This window comes from Erithacus rubecula, assembly GCF_903797595.1.
Source record: "Erithacus rubecula genome assembly, chromosome: 2".
Classification (NCBI taxonomy): domain Eukaryota; kingdom Metazoa; phylum Chordata; class Aves; order Passeriformes; family Muscicapidae; genus Erithacus; species Erithacus rubecula.
The window spans coordinates 19,757,897-19,782,259 of NC_136685.1; the positions used below are offsets into that span (position 1 = coordinate 19,757,897).

At 37.1% G+C, this 24,363-nt stretch overlaps 1 protein-coding gene across 4 annotated transcripts in view; it reads left to right on the forward strand.

Annotated features, from left to right (window-relative positions):
* The window catches only part of DLGAP2 (DLG associated protein 2), a 438,256-nt gene that overhangs the window by 364,326 nt on the left and 49,567 nt on the right, over window positions 1-24,363 (forward strand). For all 4 annotated transcript variants that reach the window (XM_079325551.1, XM_079325552.1, XM_079325553.1 and 1 more), the window contains 2 exons: window positions 7,974-8,185; window positions 23,284-23,431. In XM_079325551.1, coding sequence (XP_079181677.1) covers window positions 7,974-8,185; window positions 23,284-23,431 — 360 coding nt within the window. The remainder of the gene's footprint in view (window positions 1-7,973; window positions 8,186-23,283; window positions 23,432-24,363) is intronic.

Sequence of the window (24,363 nt, forward strand, 5' to 3'; positions counted from 1 at the left end):
GAGCTGGCCCAAAAAGACAAAGACATATAAAAACAAACTCTTGGTGCAAACTCTGTTTCTTGGCAGAAAAGCAGCTTGTTGTGGCACACTGCAAAGTTCCAAATTTTGATCTTTGATATTTCTGTGAATTTCTACTAGGAAAATAATTGCTACTTTATGCTACATCTATTCTATCAAATTACAGTGCCAGGATGGTTTCCTTGGAACTGCATTCTGATCCTCAGTGCTGTTACATGGCTCAGCAGGTCTCAGACATTGTTTTTTATCCAAGCTAGCCAATTTTTTCCTAAACTCCCTCCGGAGCACTCTTGGTTCAGAATTTAGCACAGGCCAGGGTGTGTTCCTGGTAGCCACACTTTTTCAGAGGTAAGGATTGCTCCACAGCATGGGAATGAATGCACCTCCAGGCAAGACAGGGGTCTTTACTGAACTGTGTTTGCCCAGCCCTAAGGCTGTCACCACCTCTTTAGCATCCTTCTCTCCCCGAGTTCTGACGGCTGTGCAGCAGCACAATGAGTTGGAGCAAGTCACTAGCTCAGCTGAACTTTTACTGTCCTTATTACTGTTGTTAGGACAGTTTTTTGGGTAGCACTTTAGGTCATTTGACCATTACTAGCATTGCTTGAAAAGCTGAATATTGCTTATGGAAAACTTGCCCCACTGAAGTTAATGATAATATAATTTTAAAGTAGCTTGAGCTGACCACAAAGCAATGTCCTTGATCAGATACAAAAGGAAATATGCAGTCAACTGAAATAGAGGTTTCTTGGTTAAAACTCTGCTGGTTTTGTGTCTTAGATTGAGAGACTATAACAGGTTCTCATTACAGGCCAAGCCCTCCCTTCAGTCTAAGTACACCTTATATCAAAGCTCTGGCACAAGATCTTAGTGATCTTAGCAAGCTAAAATCACCCACAGTGTGGACAAGCCCATGAGTCCTGTCTGACTGCACCTTGCTCCACCATGTCAAAACAACACAGAGTCCTGAGAGAGTCACAGAGAGACCCAACAACACAGCAGAGGATTTGCAGGTGGCTGAACTGCAAGGATCTGTGCCATTAATATGAGCACAGATGGAAATGAGGTGGGAATTTGGCCCACTTTGATCCAGATAGTATGAACAAACCCACAAAGTCCTCACAACACCAATTACAGCACTTAGCCATACTTGATTTACAATTCACATTGTTGCTGGAGAACCAGTTGGGAAACATAGTGCTGGTTCTTTATTTTTTTTTTCTTTTTTCTTTTTTTTTTTTAATTCATCACTTTTGAGATATGAGTTATAACATGTTTTTTAAGTGAAAAGAGCACAACTTCTTAGGAAACACAGAAGCAATTTTAGTACTGGACAGAAATCTTTCCATGGAAGGTTGCTTAGTGCAGTTTGCTTGGAACTCCACATGAGAGAATAAAATCAAGCAATAAATAATGCTGATAATGATTTTCCTATTTGAACATCTCCCAGCTGGAACAGTATGTTTGTGTTCTGTGATCTGCATGGGTGTCCAGATTATTACCAAATCCCAAATTCCTGAACTCATTTTCAACACAATGTAAAGCATAGATTGTTTGGGATCCACATTATTTCCTTCCTCTTTCTGTAATACTATGGCTGTTCAGAGCAAAGCCTGGAGAGAATGTCTGGCAAGGTAAAGATGACTTGTTTTCTCAGATTAGCTCCTGCCTTGATGGACAGTGGCAACACACCTTCAGGAATGCTGCAGGAACTCTCTGTGCTTCTGAGCTGTCAAGTTCAAGGAGTAGAGGGTGGCATGTGAAAATTAAAGCTAATTACAAAGAATGATATTGTTAGTGGTGAGGAGGAGTCCCTGGCATGTTTTGTAGAGATTTTTCAATGACTTCATTGCATAATTCATGTTCTTTGCACAATGAATCAGCACATTTAAAAAAAATAATAAATAAATAAATAAAGCCACACAAAAGAAACTAGTCTAAAATGTGCACTGAGAATTGTGGTGAGTTGTAGACACAAGATTAGCTACTGAGGAAAGAAACTTCTCATGTCAGCTACTGCACTCTTCCCTCCTGCAGAAATCCTAAGCAACATGGTCTAGAATCCACAGTCAGTAAACTGAGGAATGTCTTAGTGCCATCAACTTCAGAAAAATAATCTTCTAATGGCTTGATGCTCCTTCTTGAGTGAAATTTTTGAAAACACTCTCATCTCCCACTGTAATATCATAGAAACTTTCTACCATTGCAAAAAATCATCTCTGTCTGCTCTCATTGTAATTTACTTTCATCTACTTGCAGCTGTGCACAAAGGCTGTTTTTCTGAGGCTCTTGAAGGCATGATCTAGGAGAAAACCTCTTACCTGCATTTCAGATTGTGTCATCTTCTTCACCAGGCTGAGAAAGCATAAAATTGCAAAAATTATATGTCTCCAACAGAGTGTTTTATATCTTATCCTTCTTCACATCATATATAGTCTAATTCCATGTGCAGATAGCTTCTAGTAAAATGTGAAATTTGTATTACTAAAATAAGATTTAGGTAAAAATCAATATTTCAGTTAATTTTATATCTGCATGGTAATTAAATTTCACAGAACTCCTATGAGGTAGGTAATCCTCAATTTAACCTTTGGGAATCAGAAATATGAAGTGATAGTCATCTCCCTCAGCTGAATCCCTTTATTTAGAAGAGTTTCATTTTAGATAGTAAAGTAATCAGCAGTTTTAAGAAGATCAGCAGTTTAGTTGTGGAACATCTTGAAAATTCTGGGAGCTGTGAGCAAATGCATAGAAGTAGATGGAACAGGAGCAGGTCTGTTTTGAAATGTCAAAGGCTGTTGCCATTTTGACTGTTTTAGCTAAACACTAAACTGAAATAAACATTAAAAAAAAAAACCAAATTAAAAAATTAAGTGGTCAAAATCCACAATAAGTAATATTTCATTGTTTCTTCCAGTTTTGTCATCAGTATTGCTTAGATACAAGATTAGATATTCACACTCCTAGAATTACTTTTAGGGGGCCTAGGTTACCTATGTCTCATAATGCATAAGGAAAAGCTTTTTCCCCCTAAGTGTAGTGAAACATTGGAACAGTTTGGCTAGAGAGGTTGGTGGAGTCTTCATCTTTGGAAATATTCAAAACCCAGTTGGACACAGTCAAATTAGCTCTGAATATCCTGAGTTGGAAGGGATCCACAAGGATCACTGAGTCCAGTTCCTGTCCCTGCACAGCACCATCCCCTTTAAATACCTCCAGAGATGGTGATTCAGCTACTTACCTGGTTCATTTTAATCAAATTAAAACACAACATAAAACATGTAAAATAATAAAAGAAGAAAAATAAGAATGCTACTCACACAAATATATACTGTTTCTATAAAAGGGAGATAGAAATAAGATTTAGAATAAAATTCAGAAATCATAACTTTCATGGCTATTAACTGGTCACGTGACACTCTAGGCATTTAACAAAAAAAATAGTATTAAGGGGTATTTCAAGACATGAACTTCTAATAAAGAACAAGGATAGTGACATTTCATCTAAAGCAAGGATATTTTCTTTTATAATAACAAAGTTTCTAGAATACCCACTGTGAAGATGACAGTTTGGTTTCTTCTTTAGCCTATAGAAGGTCAAACACCATCTTCTCAGTTCCCTGAATTGCATCCTGAGCAGCAGGATGTACATCAGTTTGGAGCAAAGGTACTTCTTTGTTAAGTGGCTCCAATCCACTCCACTTATCCAAGCACTCTTTTATATAAAATTCATGTGAATTCATGCTTGGCCTAGGGGCCATAACTAAGATCCCTCTTTTCAGGTAAATTCCTGATCACAAAGCTGCATCACACCCTTTTATGTGAATGGAGTCCCTGTCTCCTAACCAGCCTTCCCCAGGCAATCTGTGAGTGTGTCATGAAAAGGCTGGGAGTGACAAAAAGAGGAGAGCATAGCAGTTTATTTATGAGCACTAGGTCTTCTCTTTCCTGAGCTCACCAAACATTATTGATTAGAAGGTGATCAAGAAGGTCTTACACTTCCACAGCTGTTTTATCATAGAAGAAAGAATAAGGCTTCTGTTCTTTAAAAAAACAAACAAACAAACCCCAAACTTTTTTCTTCAAAAGATGATTTTAGGATCTGATGGGGAAATAACAGAAAGCCTTTCTGCTGCCTGCAATCAGATACAGTGAGTCCAAGAAAGGAGAACGATTTGAGATTTTTCTTTGCACTTTACATTTTGATTGCTAACCAGATGGATCTTTTGTATGCTACTTTGAAGGAAACAACTCTCCTAAATACCTTTATGGGAATTTAGGATCCTTCCTAATGTTTTGGAATTCAATTTCAGTTCAGCTTCATAACATGTAGCAAGGGTTAGGTACCAAGTGCTTTATTAAAATTGACCCTGGGTGATTAATGTAAGATATTAAAATGAATCAGTAGATGGACAATTGAAAGATGTCAAATTTTCTGAACCTGGGTCTCCTTACAGCAACACTGAATGATACTTGTGAATGGGACTCATCATTCTCATGATAGTTGTAACCAGATCAGCAGCCAGACCTTGACAGCCAGCCTTTCTTGCAAAAGGAAATTCATATGGTAATATGCAGCCTAACTCCTCTGTGGATAGAAACTGCATATACAAGGATTCATGTTAACATCTTGAACAGAAGGAAGGCCTTTTTAGACATTATAAATATCAGCACTCATCACTGTACGTAAGTAGATAATTAGGGTAATTATTCCAAATTATCAGCTGCAAGCCCTGCAGATGGGAATTTCAGGGGCTGGTAACTATTGTAAGATAGAAATTCTGTAAGTTGCAAAGCCCTTTCCATATTTTGGAAGATGCATATTTAATGACCCTCGTACATGATTTAAATATTTTTGTTAATATCTCAAAATAAAAATCATCACTGGACTCGTATAATGCTTTTTCTTTTCTTTAAATCTGTGTTGGGGTCTGAGATGGCTTGGATTTGGAAAGATTTTTCCAAGTATTTAACCTATCAACTCAGGTAAATTAAGAGCTAGGCTGAACTGGGACTCAAATTTTGCTTCTATCTCAGTCCATGAGGAAAAACAGTGTCAAGGGCTCTTTTTGAATTTTATTTTTATTTTGAAGATGACAAAAACACTCCAGCTGTTCTCCATAGCTCTGGATAAAACCTGAGAGAACACAGGATCAAACTTCCTCACCAGTTTCCAGAAGCATTTTCACTGTGTTCATTGTATTGTGCTCCTATGAATGGCTTAAGGGAAAAAAAAAATCCAGCAAAACCCAGATATTTTAATTGTGAATAAAAATATAAAAACCATATAAATGCTTCTGTGCTAGCCAGTGAGTTGGTCTGATTAGAAAAGATTCTTGTTGCCTTGTGTACCATGAGCACATCATAAGCACAAATGGAGCAGGACTTCTTTGGTTTTTAGCTTTGGTCTGTAGCTGTTATGTGAATTCATATAACTTATGAATTCAGTCAACAAAAGCAATGCAATCAACAGAAATAGTAAAGCACATAACTGTAAGATTTGTCTTTATCACAGTGAAGAAGCTTAATTTTTAGATACTTTAATGTACAAAATCAGTCATTCCTATCTTTTAAATTAAGATTACAGCTTCAATCAACAAATAAGCCTGTGTTGTACTGGTTTAAATACAGTCCTTATCTAGTTATTTGAACATCAAATTTCAGAAAAAATAAAGTAGAGAAAGTAATAATTTTCTGCATTTTAGTAAGTGAAAGGTTACTGATCAATGTCTTTTTAAACTTTCTGTTTAATTATCTTTGAACTAAAATGAAGGAAAGAAGTTTCTAGCCAAAATAATTATTTTATGAAAAAGTTAAGAGGGATTATTTTTTAAGAAAATAATATTAAGACATGATAATTCTGTTTTAATACTGAAAATTAAAAAGTATATCTTGTAGTGGGCCTATGTAGATGCCAATAACTGCTTTTTCAGCATTTAGATTTTGGCTTTAGCCATACTGACATACATTCAATAAAGAATATTTAAAAATAAGAGTATGTTTATATGATGTCAAGTAATAAAATAACTCTCTAATTCAGATTTTTACAGCTGTTGTCAGCTGTAGATTAAAAAAATGCTGAATTTAATATATATATTTTTAGCATTTTAAATGCATGGTTATGACTACTATGACTACATGTAAATGATCTTTTAGGTCTCACAGAATCATAAAAAACACTCCTGCAACATTAATCTTATACATATTAAGTCTGAGAAAAGAAATGAGAATGATGTATCACACTTAAAGGCTTCAAGTTTGGAAATATTTTCAATGCTTCCTTTCCAATCACTATCCAAACCTGAATAATGTAAAAAGTTCATTTCTTTGCATGATCTAACTCATATTTCACTTAGATTCATGCCCTTTCCTATTACTTTGTATAAGAACATGACTCTTTTTTTTTTTTTTCCTCTGGTAGTTATCTCTAACATTTTTCTTATATGTGCAATCTACTTCATCTCTTCTTATCTGACTTCATCTTCAATATTTTTTCTGTCTTAAGCTTGGACTTTTTAATTTAATATCTCTATTTTTACTTGTTCACACCCTTTTAAAACTTCATTTCTCCCTTAATCTCTTTTTAGAACCCAAAGCCCCAGGTCTGTTCCCCTGGTGTGAGTGGCTAATTCATCTTCAAAGGGCTGTAAAGATGGCAAGCAGATCATGTTAGTTATTTAAACCAAACCTCCAATACTGCTGAAACCAATGGGAGCATTTGCTTCAGCTCCACAGTGAACTCTGTCTATAGAAGCTTTCAAGTATATTTCCCTTGAAAATCTTTATTAGACATACTGCTTTGCAGAAACTACTAAATACATGCTTAATTGAGATTTCAGACCTATAGCATATTGGTAAATAAAGGCATTAAACTATTTAATATAGATGGAATCATAATGTTTATAAAGGATTTGATACTGTCAAGGGCATCAGCCTTGGTCCACTGATGAACTTTGTCATATCCTACTTTTTAACCATGAGTCCTTATAATTTCAGAGAGTTGCCTATATAATTTAAACTAAGTAAATGCATAAATGTATTTCTGGATTAGAACCAGAGGATTTACCACCTTGAAAGAAAAAATAAAAACCAAAAACAAACAAAAAAACCCCCAAAAAACGAGAACCAAAAAATCAATACTGGCAGAGACAGACTTACTGTATTTAATCATAAGCATTAAAACAAAGCTGATTTCATTTTGGATTGAAGAAGCCACTCCTGCTCAATTGTTTGTTAATTTGTGGTGCAGAGATTTCCATCCACCAGCTGTGCATTATCTGACTACCAATCTCACTATTTAGAAATCCACTTGAACTGCATAGAAGCAACTGCAATCCTGCAACCACACATATTAAACTGGTTGCATTTCTGATATATTACAGTCTCTATGAACTGTTTTGCAGTTTCTAAATAGAAAAAAAGACAAATTATTCTGTTTCTTTTTTTTTTTAAACCACAGAAGTTTGCCCTAAATCATAATCCTATCCTTTTATACCAAGATCATGGCTTAGCTTATCTTTAATACACCATTCACCTCCCTGAAAGCCCCTTATATAAGGACTGAAAGTCCCTTATAAGAACAATTGGTAATAAACCCCAATGTGCTCAGCTTTCAATGAGTTTTAGGTCTAATATACCTGATACTCTTATCTATATGCAAACTTAAAGCTGCTTCCTGCAGTTTGGAGCACATCTAATAGATATTACAGCTCAGCTCACAATCCATGACTTCATTGTTCCTTGGGTTCTAACATTTATAAACTGAAAATTTCCAGCTCTGAAGTTGAATGGCAAAATCATTTAGGGTTCTTAGAAATCTCTTTATAAGCAATCTGTTTATGAAGATTAAAAAATTCATTTCTTGTCTTTGTAAAATATAAAACAGAAGGAAGTATTTAAACATATGAAAAAAATAAAGCACATTCTCTGTGTGTGTGTTTTATTGTCTCTGTTAGGTACCTCAGGATGAATGGGGAGGATACCCAGCTGGTGGGAAAGATGAAGAGATCCCATGCAGAAGAATGAGAAGTGGGAGCTATATTAAGGCCATGGGAGATGAAGAAAGTGGAGATTCTGATACTAGCCCCAAGACATCGCCAAAATTAACAGTTCGGCCAGAGTCATTGTTAAAATCCATTGGGCAAAGACCACTTGGAGATCACCAAAAGTAAGCTTCACTACTCCTTTCTGGAAGCTGTCATGACTTGGATAACTTTTCTTTGTGTCTTATGGGCAATGGCAAGCTTCCATAGGAAAAAAAATATCTGTAGTTTAAAAGGTAATTTTTATGCTTCATTTTAACTTAGCTACAGTTTCTTGTGGTTACTGGATGAAAACCTGCCATCTTCTTTCATCCTTCTACTTCTGAATGATTTGCTATGTTTTCTGAAGGAAATATATATATATTTTATGCCAAAAGTTCAAAGTGCTGATTTTTTTCTTTAGAATGATTGGTTTGTATTATATGGTTTTTTGCTATTTCATTGCTTTCTCTGAAATACGACATATACTTTATTCTATACTAGATATAATATTAAATATATAATTGTACCATATATATGGGGCATTTTACACCTTTTTTATCAGTGCTTTATCTATCAGCTATATTGTATCATACTCATTTAAACACATTGTGAAGGATTTTGTTTGACTGGGTTGTTTTTCATTCATACTACCATTCATACTAACTACAATATGGCCTATTAAATAATCAAAGCAAATCTTAAAACTACAGGGAAATATGTAGCTATATATGTTTTCCAATATATATTCATTTTCCTCTTCTTTTTATCTTTTCAATATACCATTTTATAAGTAAACTGTAAATATACTTGTCAGGGGAGTTTCAAAGTGGTAGCCTGATTTAAAATCTGTAGTTTCTATTAATGTAACAGGATGTTTCTCATGGCTTAGCAATTTTATCTTTTTGCCTGGGATATAAACTAAAGAAATTAAGAGTGAAACCTTTGACCAAGTGTTGTTTATTGTTCTGTAGGTAATACCATATGGTTTACCATTTCTACTCCCCTTTTCATAAAATAAAACAAAAACCCTTGGCAAAAATCCTTTTGGCTTAATTAAATTTAATCATTTACCTTGCAATCTGCAAGAAAGACATCAAGTTTCACTGTTATTGAAGAGAACAGTTTCCAGCTGCATTGCTTATTGTACTGTCCCAGCCACTGCTGGGTTTTGGGCATGGTGGTAGCCCAGAGCCTGTTTGGTTGCAGTCATTCCAGTTTTGGAGGGTACATCTTATTTGTGCCACAAATTGAAATCTTTTACTAGACACTGTTCTATCTTTCCAAGCACTTAAACCAAATAAAATATGTTCTGTGCTGTTCTTTGTTTCCAGCTATGGTTGGGCCTCCCACAGTGGAATCTGGGTAGCAGCACAATTTTTCCAGTGAATGACAGGTCTTGGTGCCTGCCCTAGACCACTACAGCTTATAAATAGATTCAGACAACAATTAAACATAACTAAACATACATATTCAAAAAAGGAATAAATTTCAAGACAGAAAGTATCCCTGATTTGTTCAATCCTGAAGGCAGGTGGTTATTAGTAGGCCGATACCAAATGTTGTGTCTTCTGTCAGTTTTCCATGTATTGCAAATACACCACTCAAAATTTAATTGATTAAAGCAAATGTGCACTGCTGATGCATGTACTGGGGTTGACAGCTGTGCTTGTTCATGGCCCCAGAGGATTTCATGGCATAGTTACCAATAACCAGTCAGAAAAGAAGGAAGCTTTTTGTAATACTGTAAAATATTATTAGGGGTTCTGTTGAAAATTTGTCACTAGCACTGGACTAAAAATAACTGAGCAGCCAGGCTGCTCCTGCTGACAGATATCTTTTAAGTCCCCAGTTTTTCCTTAAACTGAAGGGCAACACCTTGAATCTGCCTAACATTCATGGGTTTTTCCAGTGAGCTTCAAGCAGAAATATGACAACTATTGTGGTTCTTGTAAGTGTTTCTTGCAAAAATATACAGATTTCAGCAATCCTAAAGCAGAAAAAAAATTCATGTTGCACAGAAATACAAAGTGGTGATCCCAAACTTGGGTTTTCCCCACAAGCCATCTCCTCCCAGTATATCTGTCTCCCTGTCACTGTGGTTGCCTTTTCTCTCTGGCAGATATCCATGTAGGATATGGCAATGGATAATGGTTATGGAGCTTTCCTTCCTCTTCCAGCATGGCTCAGTAATCCCCACTGCATGCTGAGCACCATTTGTACCACTGATCATGCTGCTGAACCAGAAGCCAGGGCTTTGAGCAGCATTCCTGCATGTATAGCAGGGTTGAATAGCATTTCTGGCATGTGTTATGAGAAATTACATAATTTAAGATGTCAGCTGCATTAGCTGGCTTTTTAGTTTGTTTACCCAGATGGAGGGAGCTAGTGCACAGAAATAAAATGGGGGTTTAATTCTCTTAGTCCTCTGCTGGGGTGACAGGGTAGCTCAGAACTGCAGTCTGCCAGAGCACCAGTAGACTTGTAATAAAAGCTGAATATTGATAGTTTTGGCAGTATAAAAAATTTATTGGCTGAAAACCAAAAGTAGATGGATTTCATAAGAAAAAACCTGGTTTTCCATCACTATCCTGAATACCATTAAATGAAAATTAGAACAGCCTTCACTTAACCTTCAACAGACGTTTGACATGTGTGTGTGTTTCTCCTCTGAGTATTGTTAGGCATCCTTGCAAGGATTTTTTTTCTCATTTAAATTCTGTTTATGCTTTGACAAAAGTAAGCCCTATTTTGCTGGTTTGTGTTGCTCAAAGATTCAGCAAATGGAACATTAAAAGTTTCTAAACAATATAAATGCATATCTGCATCTGAATAAATAAATACAAATAGATAAATGTAAATTACAAAATAGGAGCATTAAAATTCTGAAATAATAGCTTTTAAGTTGCTTTTGGAAAGGAGTATATTTTACTCCAAGCTGGTGGGAAAAGAAAAAAAAGAAGTGTATAGTCTGCCACTGCTGGTTTATAAAGCTGACAGAAACAGGTCATACACCCAACCACAGCTATTTGATCACCACCTCTGCCAGAGAGACAGCACAACCAGCAGCATCCCCAGCCCTGGCCAGCTGTCTCACCTCTGGAGAGGGCCAAGACATGGCTCAGGGACCAGCTCTGATGAATGCAGCCACGCTCACTGTAGGATAAAAAAGCTTGGCCAAAGGTTCAGGAAATGGACATGCCTTATTTCTGAGTATAGCTATAGCATAAAGGGACTCAATTTTTTCTGGACTTTTCAAAAATTAAATGCATCTAAATATCCAGATTACTCAATGAAGATAAATGTATTTCAATTCTTTCTTTATGTCTCAAAAAACTAAATAGTATGTTGCACTACTTAGTCCAATAACATCAATTTGAAGGCCAATGTAATTGATTACAATTATTAGGAAATTGCATTTGAGCAAATTATAATGCAATCAGACTTGCTGTGCTGGAGACAGGACACATACCTGAATCTGCTTCCTTTCAACTTTTTTTTTTCTTGGAATAATGCCAGAAGTCCCATTTAATGCAGAAATTATGTTGACTCCCAGTAGCCCTGGGGAAAAAAATGTTGATTTTTATAAATTTTTAAAAAATTATTTTTCACTATTGATTATAAAAAGTTATTCAGATGTCACTTTTGGTATAGTAAAATTGAAATGTAAGCCCTTCTATTCAGTGCATTGCTGTACTGTGGTGCTACTGAAGATAAAGTTAAATCATGTTGGAAGGCAGTAGTTTGTAGAAAGCATGTTCTATACTGCTAGGCATTTTCATTTACATTAAAGATCAAACAACTGAGCAGTTTATGAAATGGATAGCTGAAACAAAGGGAGTGTCTGTCCCTGTCCTAAAAAGTTTTGGGTAATCCTGGAAGAGAGACCCACATGATTTGTAAGGGTATCCTTCCAACCTAGTAAATGTCATTTTTCTGTATTTATAACAAAAAACAAGCAAAGCTGAGATGGAAGCATCAGAGACGCTGGGATCCAGAAAGCAAAGTTTAAAATAAAGCAAGAATTTTATACTCTGGACTAAGAGAGGAATTCTGAAAAACTGAAGAAATATGGTTATTTGATGCTTTTCATTTTCAAGAAAAAAATACTTAATATACTGATTATGTAAATGAACAGAATAACACTGTAGAAATAGCAAATTTCATTTTCAGTATGTCCTTTTTGAAGTGTTGTGAAATAGTCTGAAAACCATCTCACCATTTAGTCAAAAATGATAACAATGGCTTTTAGGCCAAAGTAAATACACTCTATTTGAAGATCATACTGGTATCACTCACACAAATGAAGAGTCATGCTGTGCTGAAGTTTTCCATTATGCTCTGAAGTGACTCACAGGAAACTATGAAGATGAAATAGGTTAAGCTACAGTAAAATAAATTCAGTGACAGCAATGTGTACTTCTGTTTTGTAAATCTCTAATGGCAGATGTTTGTGTTTCTGGTAGTCCAGACACCTTAAGCTGATGGGTGGGCAGACAGACATGAGATAGTACAAAAATATAGTCCTTCAATGAGGAAAGGAATCTACAATAGTACAAATTATTTGGCAAACTACCACACTACAATACCAGTGATACTTGAAATTGTCCTGAGAATCCCAAACTAAGTTTTTAGCCTAACCCTCTGCCAGATTTTGGCCACTGTATGGAATGAGTATGTTAAATTATGAATCATGCTCACAGAGAGAGAGCATGTTTAACATGTTTTGTAGATTTTTTACACCCATAGCACACCTGAAGAGCATGATGCATGTCCATACTTCAGCCATCTTACTCACAGTAAAATACTCACAGTCTGGTATCTCATCACAAAACACTTTATTCAGTATTGTAAGCTAATATGTCTAAAGCCTGAAATGGTTGACATGTTTTCTGGGTTTATAGTAAACCACAGCAAAAAAATGGCTTTTCACTGCTTTCCCTCTTCTCAGAGTGAGAGATTGCATCTATCCATGACCACACTAACTTAATTCTTATCTGGACTGTTATCCAAGGCATGTCCACATGTTCTGTTCTGTAGACTTTATTCTGGCAACAAAAATGTTACCAAAGCAGACAGCAAGAGGATTAAACCTCAACCAGATCTGACAGCACTTAGCTGCCAGAGTCCTTGGTTCAGCAGGAGCCATGGAACAGCACAGGCTCCTCTAAGATATATGGGAAATCTCCAATTAAAAAAAAAAAAAAAAAAAAAAAAAAAAAAAAAATCTTACAATTTGCAATCATTTGTGCTAACCATAATATGCTTACAAAACAGAAAGTGTAAGCCAAAAGAGAAGTTTGCAAGCAATGTCTAACACCATCCCTGTGGGTTTTCATCCATCTTTGCCCATGACAGTGACTCCATTATTCTTTAGTGCCAAACAAATTTGTGGGTGTTTCTCCTTAGACACAACCCTTGGCAAGTGTACACAGAAAAGGCCATGGGTAAATGTGCATGTGTGGGGGAGTAGGTGTGCTGCAAAAATATCACAGATTGAGAGTTAAAGCACACCTTCCTTGCTAGAAAAATTAATGTTCTCTTTCAACATTATTCATTGCTGTGCACCAGGGTTTCAAGCCTTTTTTAATTTTTAAGGTAAACTTCAATTTGCCATTAACTCCTCTACTTTTTAAATTAGGAATTGCTTTGAAGCCACTCCTGAGAAATATTCTTAATAGAAGTTATGAGGAAAATCACTGAAAAAGGAACCCTCATCTTTTATAAGCTTTTTATTTATCTTTGGGTTGTTTTCTCTCAATCTTCTGACTCTAAAAAGCCTCATTACACACTTCATTAGTAGCTTTCTGAGGCCCTATAGTGTAGTAGCATCTACTCAGAGTCTCTGAGGGGTGAAATTGGAGATTTACTGAGGAGAGTTGGAGGGCTAATTACAAAGCCTTATCAACTAATAATGTAATCAGAGGGCCACTGGCACGGTGATGCCTTCTCTGCTGCAGTCAATAAGATTTGGGTTAGATTAGTCTGCAGGGTTAAGAGGAAATGCTGATGAAGGGCAGACAGTCATCTGGCTACCTAGGAAACATCTTTTGTGGGGTCAGAAGGCATCTCCATCTTTTCTTCCTCTGCAGAATAATAGCAAACACTCTTAAGCAGTGTTAAGCATCTTGTTCTCTGAGAAGTGCCATGGTGTGAAACACAGGGGGTTGCTGAGCTCAGATTTCCCACCTTGTTTTAGTAAATACCAGCTTTATGTTTAGGGCTGAAATGTATTACCCTGGATTAGGGATGGAAGATGGGATCCTAAGGCTCCAAAGAAAGTCCAGATTCTTTTCAGGAGTAAAGCAGGCTTTTCACAGAAAGATGCAATTACACGATGGATTGTGGATAAAATGCAGTAAGATTAGGTCAATATAACAAGCACAAATAGTGACATCCAAGGGGAAATATGCTTCTGGTTTTTGATGCCTATTTGTTCCTACTTCCAACAAATATATTAGTTTTACTTTTCATTTGAAAAGGACCAAAAGCTGATTTTCTCATTTGTTTAGTTTTCAATAAAAAACTAAGTAGGACTATAAAGGACGTGTAAAGAAACACTTCTTCAGGCAAGGATTTGAAAATCAAGATGCTTTTGGTTAAAAAAACATAAGTTATATATATATATATATTCACTTGTCCCAATTCTACTCAATTGCTTCTCCAGACACTACATAGGCTCATTAACATCTTCAGCATGAAGACACTTTAGATCTACTGGTTTTAATGGACTTACATGTGTGTTTAGATTAAGCTCATGTTCAAATGCTTTAATGAGTCCTGATATCCAGCAGTCTACAATTGTTCTACCCAATTAGGACTTTTTGCATGTTTACATGTGTAGGCACCAAAAGCAAAAAGAAAAAAAGAAATGAGAGATAGCTTCCTTAATGAATATTTCAATTCCACTAATGGATTTGGGAACATACATCCAATATTTGAGTTCTGCTTAGATCCATGGTCCCATTTGCTGAACTGCCACACGATGCTTTAAATGCTCTTTAAGTTTTTGCCATAACATCTGCCTGATTTTTGTTGATACTGACCAGCTTGTTGCCTGCTTGCCTAGGCAAGCTGAAAATATAATATTGGAACAAGACTTTTAGGATTAGCTATAGATTAGCTATATGTGTAAATCTGTCACCTTTTAGAAAGTTTAGAGTTTTGATTTCTTATATCCTACGGTTTTTTTTATTGCATGCACATTTTGAGTGATTTGGAATACAGGCTTGGCTGAGCCTACATCCTCTGTATCTTTGCAAGGAGTGATCAAACCACCAGACTGTTTAACCATTCTGATTATTTCCTCTCATTTTCTTCTGGTTCATGTTGTACCAAATCCCTAAACACTTACTGACAGTAAGAGTTTTCTCCTACCAGTGATTAGTAGGCATTTCATAAGGATGGAAACAGCAGAATCCACCTCTTTCCTAGCATATTCCTGTAATAAATCAAATATTCAATGTCTTTCAGGCACACTTTTTAAAAATATATGGGTCAATTATGTACTATCTAGGCATCTAAATAATTTCATTCGGCCCAAATTCTCATTTCTGCCAGTGATCAAAGAGTAGCTTCAGACTGGCAATATTAGAAAAGGAATTCTTTGGTACAGATAAATTTATGAGATTTATGTGCACTTTCAGTTTCCAAAGAGCCAGACTAAATGTGCTATTCAAAAGGGAGAATCAGACTTAATGTCACCCTCTGAGTTCTGCAATGGGCTGCATGCAGGCACATCTGGGCCCCTTTGCAGAGCTCTATTGACTCCAGCAGGGCTCCATGGAGATACTGTGTGACTAGCAGCTGCTGTACAATGGCACTGCTGGATAGACTTAATCATTAGATTCTGGTCAATGAGTTATTTCATGTATCTAGAAAGACATAGTTAAGATAGATCCAGATAGAGAAATGAATATCCATTGAAATGCAAATCTCTCGATAAAATAGGTTTTGATAAGTGCCACTACTTTGATAATTCTAATGCACCTCCCTTTTAAGCACCCAAGATGAATTCTTTTACAAATTTTATCTTTTTGTCCCAGAAAGATGCTTCTGAATTGCTTATACTGATTTGAACAGAAGTGATTGTGCTTTCTCTAATGTTCCCATTCATTCTCATATTTTTGCACAAATGCAGGCATGATCATGAAAATAAAAAGGTATGATTTTAGAATATGGCAATTCCAAAAATTAATTTGATGGACCATGGACTTTCTTTATACTGGATGCTCTCTGAATAAACCTGATAAACCCATTCAGAGTCAGAAGGTGACCTTCTTGCTGAAACTTTTAGAGGCCTCAGAAGAGGTTAATTCACTTTCAGTGCCTTCTTGACCCAGGGCGTACTGATGGCTGAACATTTGACAGAGAAGAGGTACCCTGAGGAGTGCTCAGTGTTTAGAATGTGAGTGGATCAAGGAATAACCTTGTCAAGTATATTTCTGGCATCACAATCATACTGTTTTTAACAATGATATTAGGTTTATGACAAAGTATGTGATGTCAATCACTTATCAGAAAATGCGGAGTAAAAAAGCTGAACCAGTGTGACTGAGAGATCCCTTTCTCAGGAGTTATATAGTCCATTATCCCCCTGGGGTTGAAGTATTGTTGCTCAGGAATTAGAATTTGTAGGAAGAAGTTAGGGGGCTTCTGCCCTGTACTTGGCTGTAGTGGGTTAAACCACGACATTGGCACTGGTGGTGCCACACTTCAATTCCTGTATCCAGTTTTTAATCCCTCATTTCAAGAAGGACAAGGAGGTGCTGGAGCATGTCCAGACAAGGGCAGCAAGGCTGGTGAAGAGTCTGAAACAAGTCCTATGAGGATTGGCTGAGGGGTTGTTTAGCCTGGAGGAGGCTCAGAGGAGCCTTGTCACTCTACAGCTGCCTGAAAGGAGGTTGTAGCCAGGCAGGGATCAGCCTCATCCTGCAGGCAACCAGGGCCAGGACAAGAGGAAACAGCCGTAAGCTGCACCAGGGGAGGTTTAGGTTGGACATTAGGAATTTCTTCACAGAAAGAGTGATTGGGCAGTGGAATGGGCTGCCCAGGGAGGTGGTGGAGTCACCATCCCTGGAGGTGTTTAAGGAAAGACTGGATGTGGCACTCAGTTCCATGATCTAGTTGACAAGGTGGTGTTAGGTCACAGGTTGAACTTGATGATTTCAGAGGCTTTTCCCAACCTACTTGAATCTGTGATTTTGTAAAATTTTTGTGCTGTTTTGACCATGGACAAGCTCTAAGATGTAAAACTCTGCCATTTTCTAATTCTGGCATTTCAAGCTGTCCTGAAAGTGAAACAGCATTGTTTCCATCCATATCTTTTCACCAAACAACAAAATGATTCATCTTCTGCAAAACATGCAATGTTTGCATAAGTCCTAGTGCAGTACTGTGTGTTGTAAATCTAGCTCACAGCAATAGTCATCATGCAGCAGTGCAAGAGACTTCAGGAAACATTCCACAAACCATCCTGGGAGCTCATCAGCGTCTGATCTCAGTGACAACAAAGGAGGGGCCAAGTGCTACACAAAGTGATAGATTTTGACTGAGAGGTGTGAGGTCCTGTGGCATACATTGTAGTGGGAATGCCTCAAATTCCCCATCACCAAATGTGAAGTCACCATGCTACTTCAGACACTATCCATGGTCCCATAAACTTTCCAAAAGTTATATAAAACAATGGAATTCAGGGGAAAAAAACCAATGAAATAATGTTAGCTCTCTCTTATTGATAAAGTATCTCACTCTTTTAACAAACACATCATTAATATAAAAGGAAATAGGAGGTTAAATATTAGATTGCTGAAGACAAGGAAATGAGAGTCTTTCTATTATCATTAGTTAATGCCCTTCCCTTATTATTTGTTAATGTGTTATTGCAGATATTGGATTAGCTTACATTATTATTCCTTTCATTAAAACATGTTCTAAATAGCTCTCTGGTTTTCCAAATCTTCTTTCAAAAGGGCCTAAGTTGGGAAAAGATAAGGAGATATAAACATCCTTTTCTATCTCCTGAAATCTCTTCACAAACCTTATGTAGTGCTTTTTTATTACAGTACAAGAAAACTTAAATTTATTTCTAGATTTTTGATATATGTTCTAATAAGGATAACTAGAAGACAAGGAAAAGCACAAATTTAAATTGGGAGTTTGGAGTCAAAAGGATTTTTAAAAGTCATCCTTTTTAATTTTCCTTTGGCTTTGGGGTTTTTTAGCACATCTTGTTGCTTGTTGTAAGGTTAAAGTAACAGGTGTTTTCCTGCAATTATTTTCCCCCATTCTGCTCTTAAATTTTACTCTTGACAAAGTGTGGGCAAGAACAGTTAGTTTGCACAAAAAGTCAAAGTGATTTTGGATTCATGGTAGCCTCCTAAGTGAGGAGGTGGGATTAGGTGGCTGTAGCAGGTTGAACAGGACTTTGGTGACAAATAGAGGGTGTAAGGGGTACTTTTGAAATCTGCACAGGACAGAAGGATAAGTGATCCAATGCTGATTTCTGCAGGGGGTAGGGGGTGTCTTAGAGGACCTTGAATAGGAAACTGTGAGCTGGGACTTAAAGAGGGAGCAGTAAGGATTGGGATCTGGGTGGATCAGCAAGGAAAAAGCTGTCCTTGGGGGTGCTGGTAAATGTGAGTTCTGAGCCTGGAGGAGGGGGCAGCTTTCAGGTAGGAGCATCAGGACACGTGAGGTTTGGATACAGAAGCCTGAGTTTTTGCAGTTTAAAGAAATGCAAAATGGAGACTGTAATGCAAAACCCTTAGGAACTGCTTTGGACTGTTCTTGGACTACTGTCTCTTCCCTTGAAGGAAGATTCTTCTTTTCTTTTTTTTTTTTTTTTTTTTTTTTTTTTGAAAATGCAGCCTAGCCTCTCTGCCATTCACTCTGCACCAGGGTGACAGGCTATCCCAGCTGTGCTATCAGACATGCCAACAGTTGTCCTGTCCCAGATAACCATGTCATGCTATAGCTCACTTTATCTGTTGTAATAGAGTATTTTGTCCTCCCTGAACACACTCAGACAATCTGCTGAGTGCTGAATGTGCTGTTGCAAATTTAGCTATCTACACTGGGAGTCTTTCACTTTTAGAGCAGAGGTTCTCAACAGCTGCACAGTCATTAAATGGAAGTGCTTTTTTTCCCCAAAATTTTTTTAGGCTTTGAGCATTTCTTTCAGCTAAGATATTTCTCATTAAATTTAAGACCTCTGCCTGGCTGCCATGAACTTTTCTGAAGCCAATGGAAAATATAAAGTAACCCTTGGGGACAGAAAAGCTTTTAAAGGACATCTCTTCCTAAAATCTAGTCTATTCAGAAAAGCAAGTGGGAAGACAGCAGACATACTAATTTAATTTTCCTGTTTGTCATACCCTATTTTTCCTTTTCCATAATACTGATTTTTAGAGCCACTTCTTTGATGTTACTGTGTGTATTTGCTTAGTGGTCCTAAAGATGATCTGTTAAAACATCTCATTTGCACATTGCCCTTCTGCAGTGATCAGCTGAAATATAAGATCATCTATGCTGCTACAGGACATAAAATAAAATTATTTCCATTTTTCAAAGCAAAAAACTTTGATGTTTTGGAAATGAAGGTCAAGAATTTTGTTCCTAAGCTTATAGATAGAGTCATTAAAAGTCAATAAAAAGTCAGCATTTACTAAGGCCAGATGTTGATTGTGTTTTCTAGCATTGTTGACAAGCATGAGATTCCTTGAGCAACAGATCATGACATTTGAGAGCAACTTCCCCATGTAACTCTGGCATTTCACTTCTGGATCATGTTTATAGAAAGGTCATAATTTTCACCATGCATTGACAAGATTTATCCCAGAGGATAACTTTGAGATTATATCTTAAGAATAAAAACTAATATTTTATCAGGAAAATTTCAGTGTTAATCAAATGAGTGTAAAATTGTCTTTATAGCCTTTTTTATGCAACATTTCTTTTACTTTGCTACAGTTCCATGGTTCAATTAATCTTCTCTGATAAATGAAAAATTGTTGGTGATATTTAACTATAAGGTGATATCCAAACTCATTCATCAAAAGTCAGCTGCTTGGAAGTACTATGGAATACTGGGCTTCTTTCCATAAGCAATTATTTCTGTAAAGATTGTTGATGATATTTAATGATAGCAATACCTAAAAAGGGACCAGAATGTGATTAATTAAATAGTAGGTTGTTAAGCATTATTTAGCAAAGGGGACAGTTATTAGAATCAGGTTTGAATTAATTAATTTTAAGTATTTCATACAGTAATTTCTAATTTAATTCTATTCCTTCTATCTTTTCTTAATATGCCCCATGTTTTACTGAAATCTCAAACATCTCTTTAACAAGCGGTTTATGAGCTCAGAATCTAGATTTTGCCACCTGATGATGACAAGCAGAACGTCCAGGAGGGATTTATTTGTTTTGAAAAAATACTAATGTACCAACATCAAAAAGATTAGTGACAATACCAGACAGATTAAAAGTCCCTCTGCCCTGGTGAGACCCCACCTGCAGTAGTGTGTCCAGGTAAGGAGACAGCACAAGAATGTGGACCCTTAGATCAGGTGCACAGGAGGCCACAAGATGATCAGAGGGCTGGAGCATCTCTCCTGTGAGGATAGGCTGGGAGATCTGGGGATGTTCAGCCTGGAGAAGAGAAGGCACACTTGCAACCTTCCAGTACCTAAACAGGACTTTTAAAGAAAAGGGAGAGTGACTTTTTACCTAGCTAGGTAGTGATAAGGCAAAGGGTGATCAGTTTTGAACTTGGAGATTTGAGTTAAATCTTAGGAATAAATTATTGTCTGTGAGGGTGGCGAGGCCCTGGCACAGGCTGCCCAGAGAAGCTGTGGATGCCCCATCCCTGGCTGTGTTCAGGGCCAGGCTGGATGGGGCTTTGAGCAATGTGGGCTAGTGGGAGATGTACTTGCCTTTGGTAGGGGCTTGGATCTACATGATCTTTAAGGCCCCTTCCATCACAAGCCATTCTGTGATTCCATGAGTAAGTAAAGTATATGCGAAAATCAGAATGACACAGAGCAGCTGTCAGTCAACAGCCTATCTATAGAGGAAAGGAAGTTTAGTTACATCCAGCAACTAAATGTGAATAGTGAGCTTTTACACCACTTCACCTAATCTTTTATATTTGTCTTCATACCTATGGGAACAAACAAATGCTCTTGTTTTTATCATCTAGAACCAAATTAGACCCACTATCAGGCTGTTATTTTAATCATAGAATTGCTTTGACTGTAATGACTTAATTAACCTCTGAGCACGTACCTGCAATAATCTCATACATTTTCATTTTGGTTTTAGCAGTAACAGCATAGTTTCTACATAGTTTACCTCTGGCATGAGGTTACAGAGACATTCCATAGAAGGAACTGAATAGACAGGAAGAAATTAATTGTTTTTCTCTCCAGGGTAATTTCTTTGGATTTTGAAAGAATGGCTGTCCTGAACAAAGATGAAAACAAAATGCATCCTTTTTTTCTTGCTTCACCAGCTCTGTTGCTTTTCTTTGGATATACTCCAGCAAATTTATTAGGAAAATTTTCTTCATTTAAACAATTGTCAGGCATTGGAACAGGCTGCCCAGGGAAATGGCTGAGTCACCATCCCTGGGGGTATTTAAAGGACATGTAGATGTGGTGCTTAGGGACATGGTTTAGCAATGGACTTGGCAATTCAGTTAACAGTTGGATTCAATGAACTCAGGGGCCTTTTCCAAAGCAAATGATTCTGTGAATCCAAGGCAGATGCACCAAGGAAGCAAGGCTGTGTCTATGTTGACCCTGAGATGGGGGAACACATGGAAATGCCTGAGAACAGACCTCCCAAGTATCAGGATCTCTAAATCCCATCTGCTCTTGCAGCTGGTGGTGTGAGGGAATACTGGATCATCACACATCAGACATGAAAGGACATGGCCACACGGGGAGATGGATCTCAGTGCTCTGCCTTTCTAGGCAAAGCCATGATAACACGTTTGAGACTCCTCCCAGAGTGCTCCTTGGGGGTAGCATCCAAACTCAGGTTGTGTCTGCTCCATGAGGAAGGCTGAGATTTTCCTCAAGCACCAGCCCATGGTCATGCTCAGTTTTTGATGCACATGGTCTGAGAAACAAAACCTTGGTTTGTGCTTGGTCTTGTGGAGTTGAACCTGTGGCTTTCTCACTCACTGAGTGGTCTCCAGTGGTTCTTCCAGAGAGGAAACTTCACTTTCACAGGGAAATTTCCAGCAGCCCAGGCACATGTCACTGCTGAACTGACCAGCTCTGCCAGCTCAGCATGAAGTGACTGTATGGCCAACATTTGGCATTCAACTGGCACAAATCTACTTTCCTAGAAGCCTTTTATGCTTGAGCTACCTTTAAAGAATAAATATGAAATCTGCCTGTTTACTGCATGAAACCAAATATTGTCTGGGACATGAATTAATTTCTGCACTGATGTGCAGAGGAAAGTTCTAAAATGTGATTTACAGAGGTTCTGAGAACTCTGGCGTACCAGAGTTTAATTTTTTTGTATTCAAGACAAAGTACTGCACTTTTCTCAGGTTTATTTATTTTCCAGGAATGTTAATCAATACATTTAAAACAGAACACGAAGACCAGCATACACTTGGTGTGAAAGCATACTGAAGAGAGCTCAGTGTGATGTTATGGTCCCACTCCTGCAAAATGGGAAACATTTTGTAATAAAACAATTTCTAGAGCTTCATGTAGTTACTCTGAGCACCTTATTAATTTTTTTTTTTTTTTTTTTTTTTTTAGCTGAACATGGGATATTTTAATCTTTTGTAAAACTATATCAATTCTTGGAAGATAAAAGGGCTCTTGATGCCTAAAACCCTGATGAAAACCGGATTACAAGTAGCAGATTTTATCGACAAAAAAAGATTTTTAAGTTACTTTGGTTTGTGCTTTAGCTGTTTTTTGTTCCTGTTGACACAGACATTGTCTTTTAGTAAAGTTCAGCGTTAATAGCCAGGAGGATTGATGGTGTTTCAATACAGAAAAGAAATTTCATACCATCTAGGTTGCAAAACCACAGACAGATTGTCTCCTTGTAAGACATTTGGCTACAACAGATATGTGATGTTTTATAAAGACCAAGATTTGGACCCAGGGGAGTGGGTTTGTGTGTTTCATACAAATTACTGTCTTTAGTGTCCTAATTGATTCCATCTGTAGTTTTACACCCTTTCCTTTTTTTCTTCCTCTTTCCTTTGTAGTCAGAGCTACCTTCAAACTGCAAGTGACGTGCCTGGGGGTCACAACCTGGATCCCTCTGCAAACTACAATTCCCCAAAGTTTCGCTCAAGGAATCAGAGCTATATGAGAGCAGTGAGCACGCTCAGTCAGGCCAGCTGTGTTAGTCAGGTGGGAAATTCTTATTATAATTTTTTTATAGGTTAACTGCAGATGTGAGAGTTGTAACTAGCTGATGGATTCAGTTTTTTTGCATTTTTAAAATTAGTATCAAACTGATGTTGTGAATTGTGGGAGTAATTCAGTTCTAAGGAACATAACTCAAATGTCAAGAAAAATACTGAGTGCTGGAGGCAAAGAGACACTATCAAACATGATATTTTTCATTTATTTTTCATTAAAATATAAATACTGGTGCTTTTATTTTTAGTTCATATTAAATATTTAAATGTTAAGGAGATTCAGACCGAACATGAGGAGTACACTCCTACAGTACTCATCATCTGAAAATACCTGCTCTGATTTCAGTAAATGTGGGTTGCCAGATTAAGATATAGATTGAAAAAATTATGCTCCAAAGGAGAAGTTATTCATCCTAAATCAAATCACTCACTTTTCTTCAGTGAAAGAATAACTCCTATCCACTATTCTATGTATGGGGACTCCTGATAAGCTACAGTCTTCCTCCCTACCAGTTTTATGTCTGTTAGTTTGTCCTAACTCATGGTAAAGTGAGGTTTGAATCACACCTGGAGTGAAATAAGCCATAAGAATTACGTGCATGTTCTGTTTAGCAGAAGACTTTACATAAAATTCCCAATGTTTCTAATGTTTATTGGTCCTGACTTTTCTTCCCTGTGTTGTTTCATGACAGATGGGCCCTGCCCTCTTCTCAGACATGGTACTTAATATTTCTTTGACCATTTAGTGATCCACCTAAGGGTATACACACAAATGGTTATGTTAAAAGAGAAATCTTTTTAAAGCAAGTTCATATTCATTCATATTCGATTTGTGTTGCATGGCTATTCAGGCCTGGGTTCAACTCATCTAACTTGAGGCTTTTAACTGAGGCAACAACTAAAGCTTCCTCTGTAGTTAAT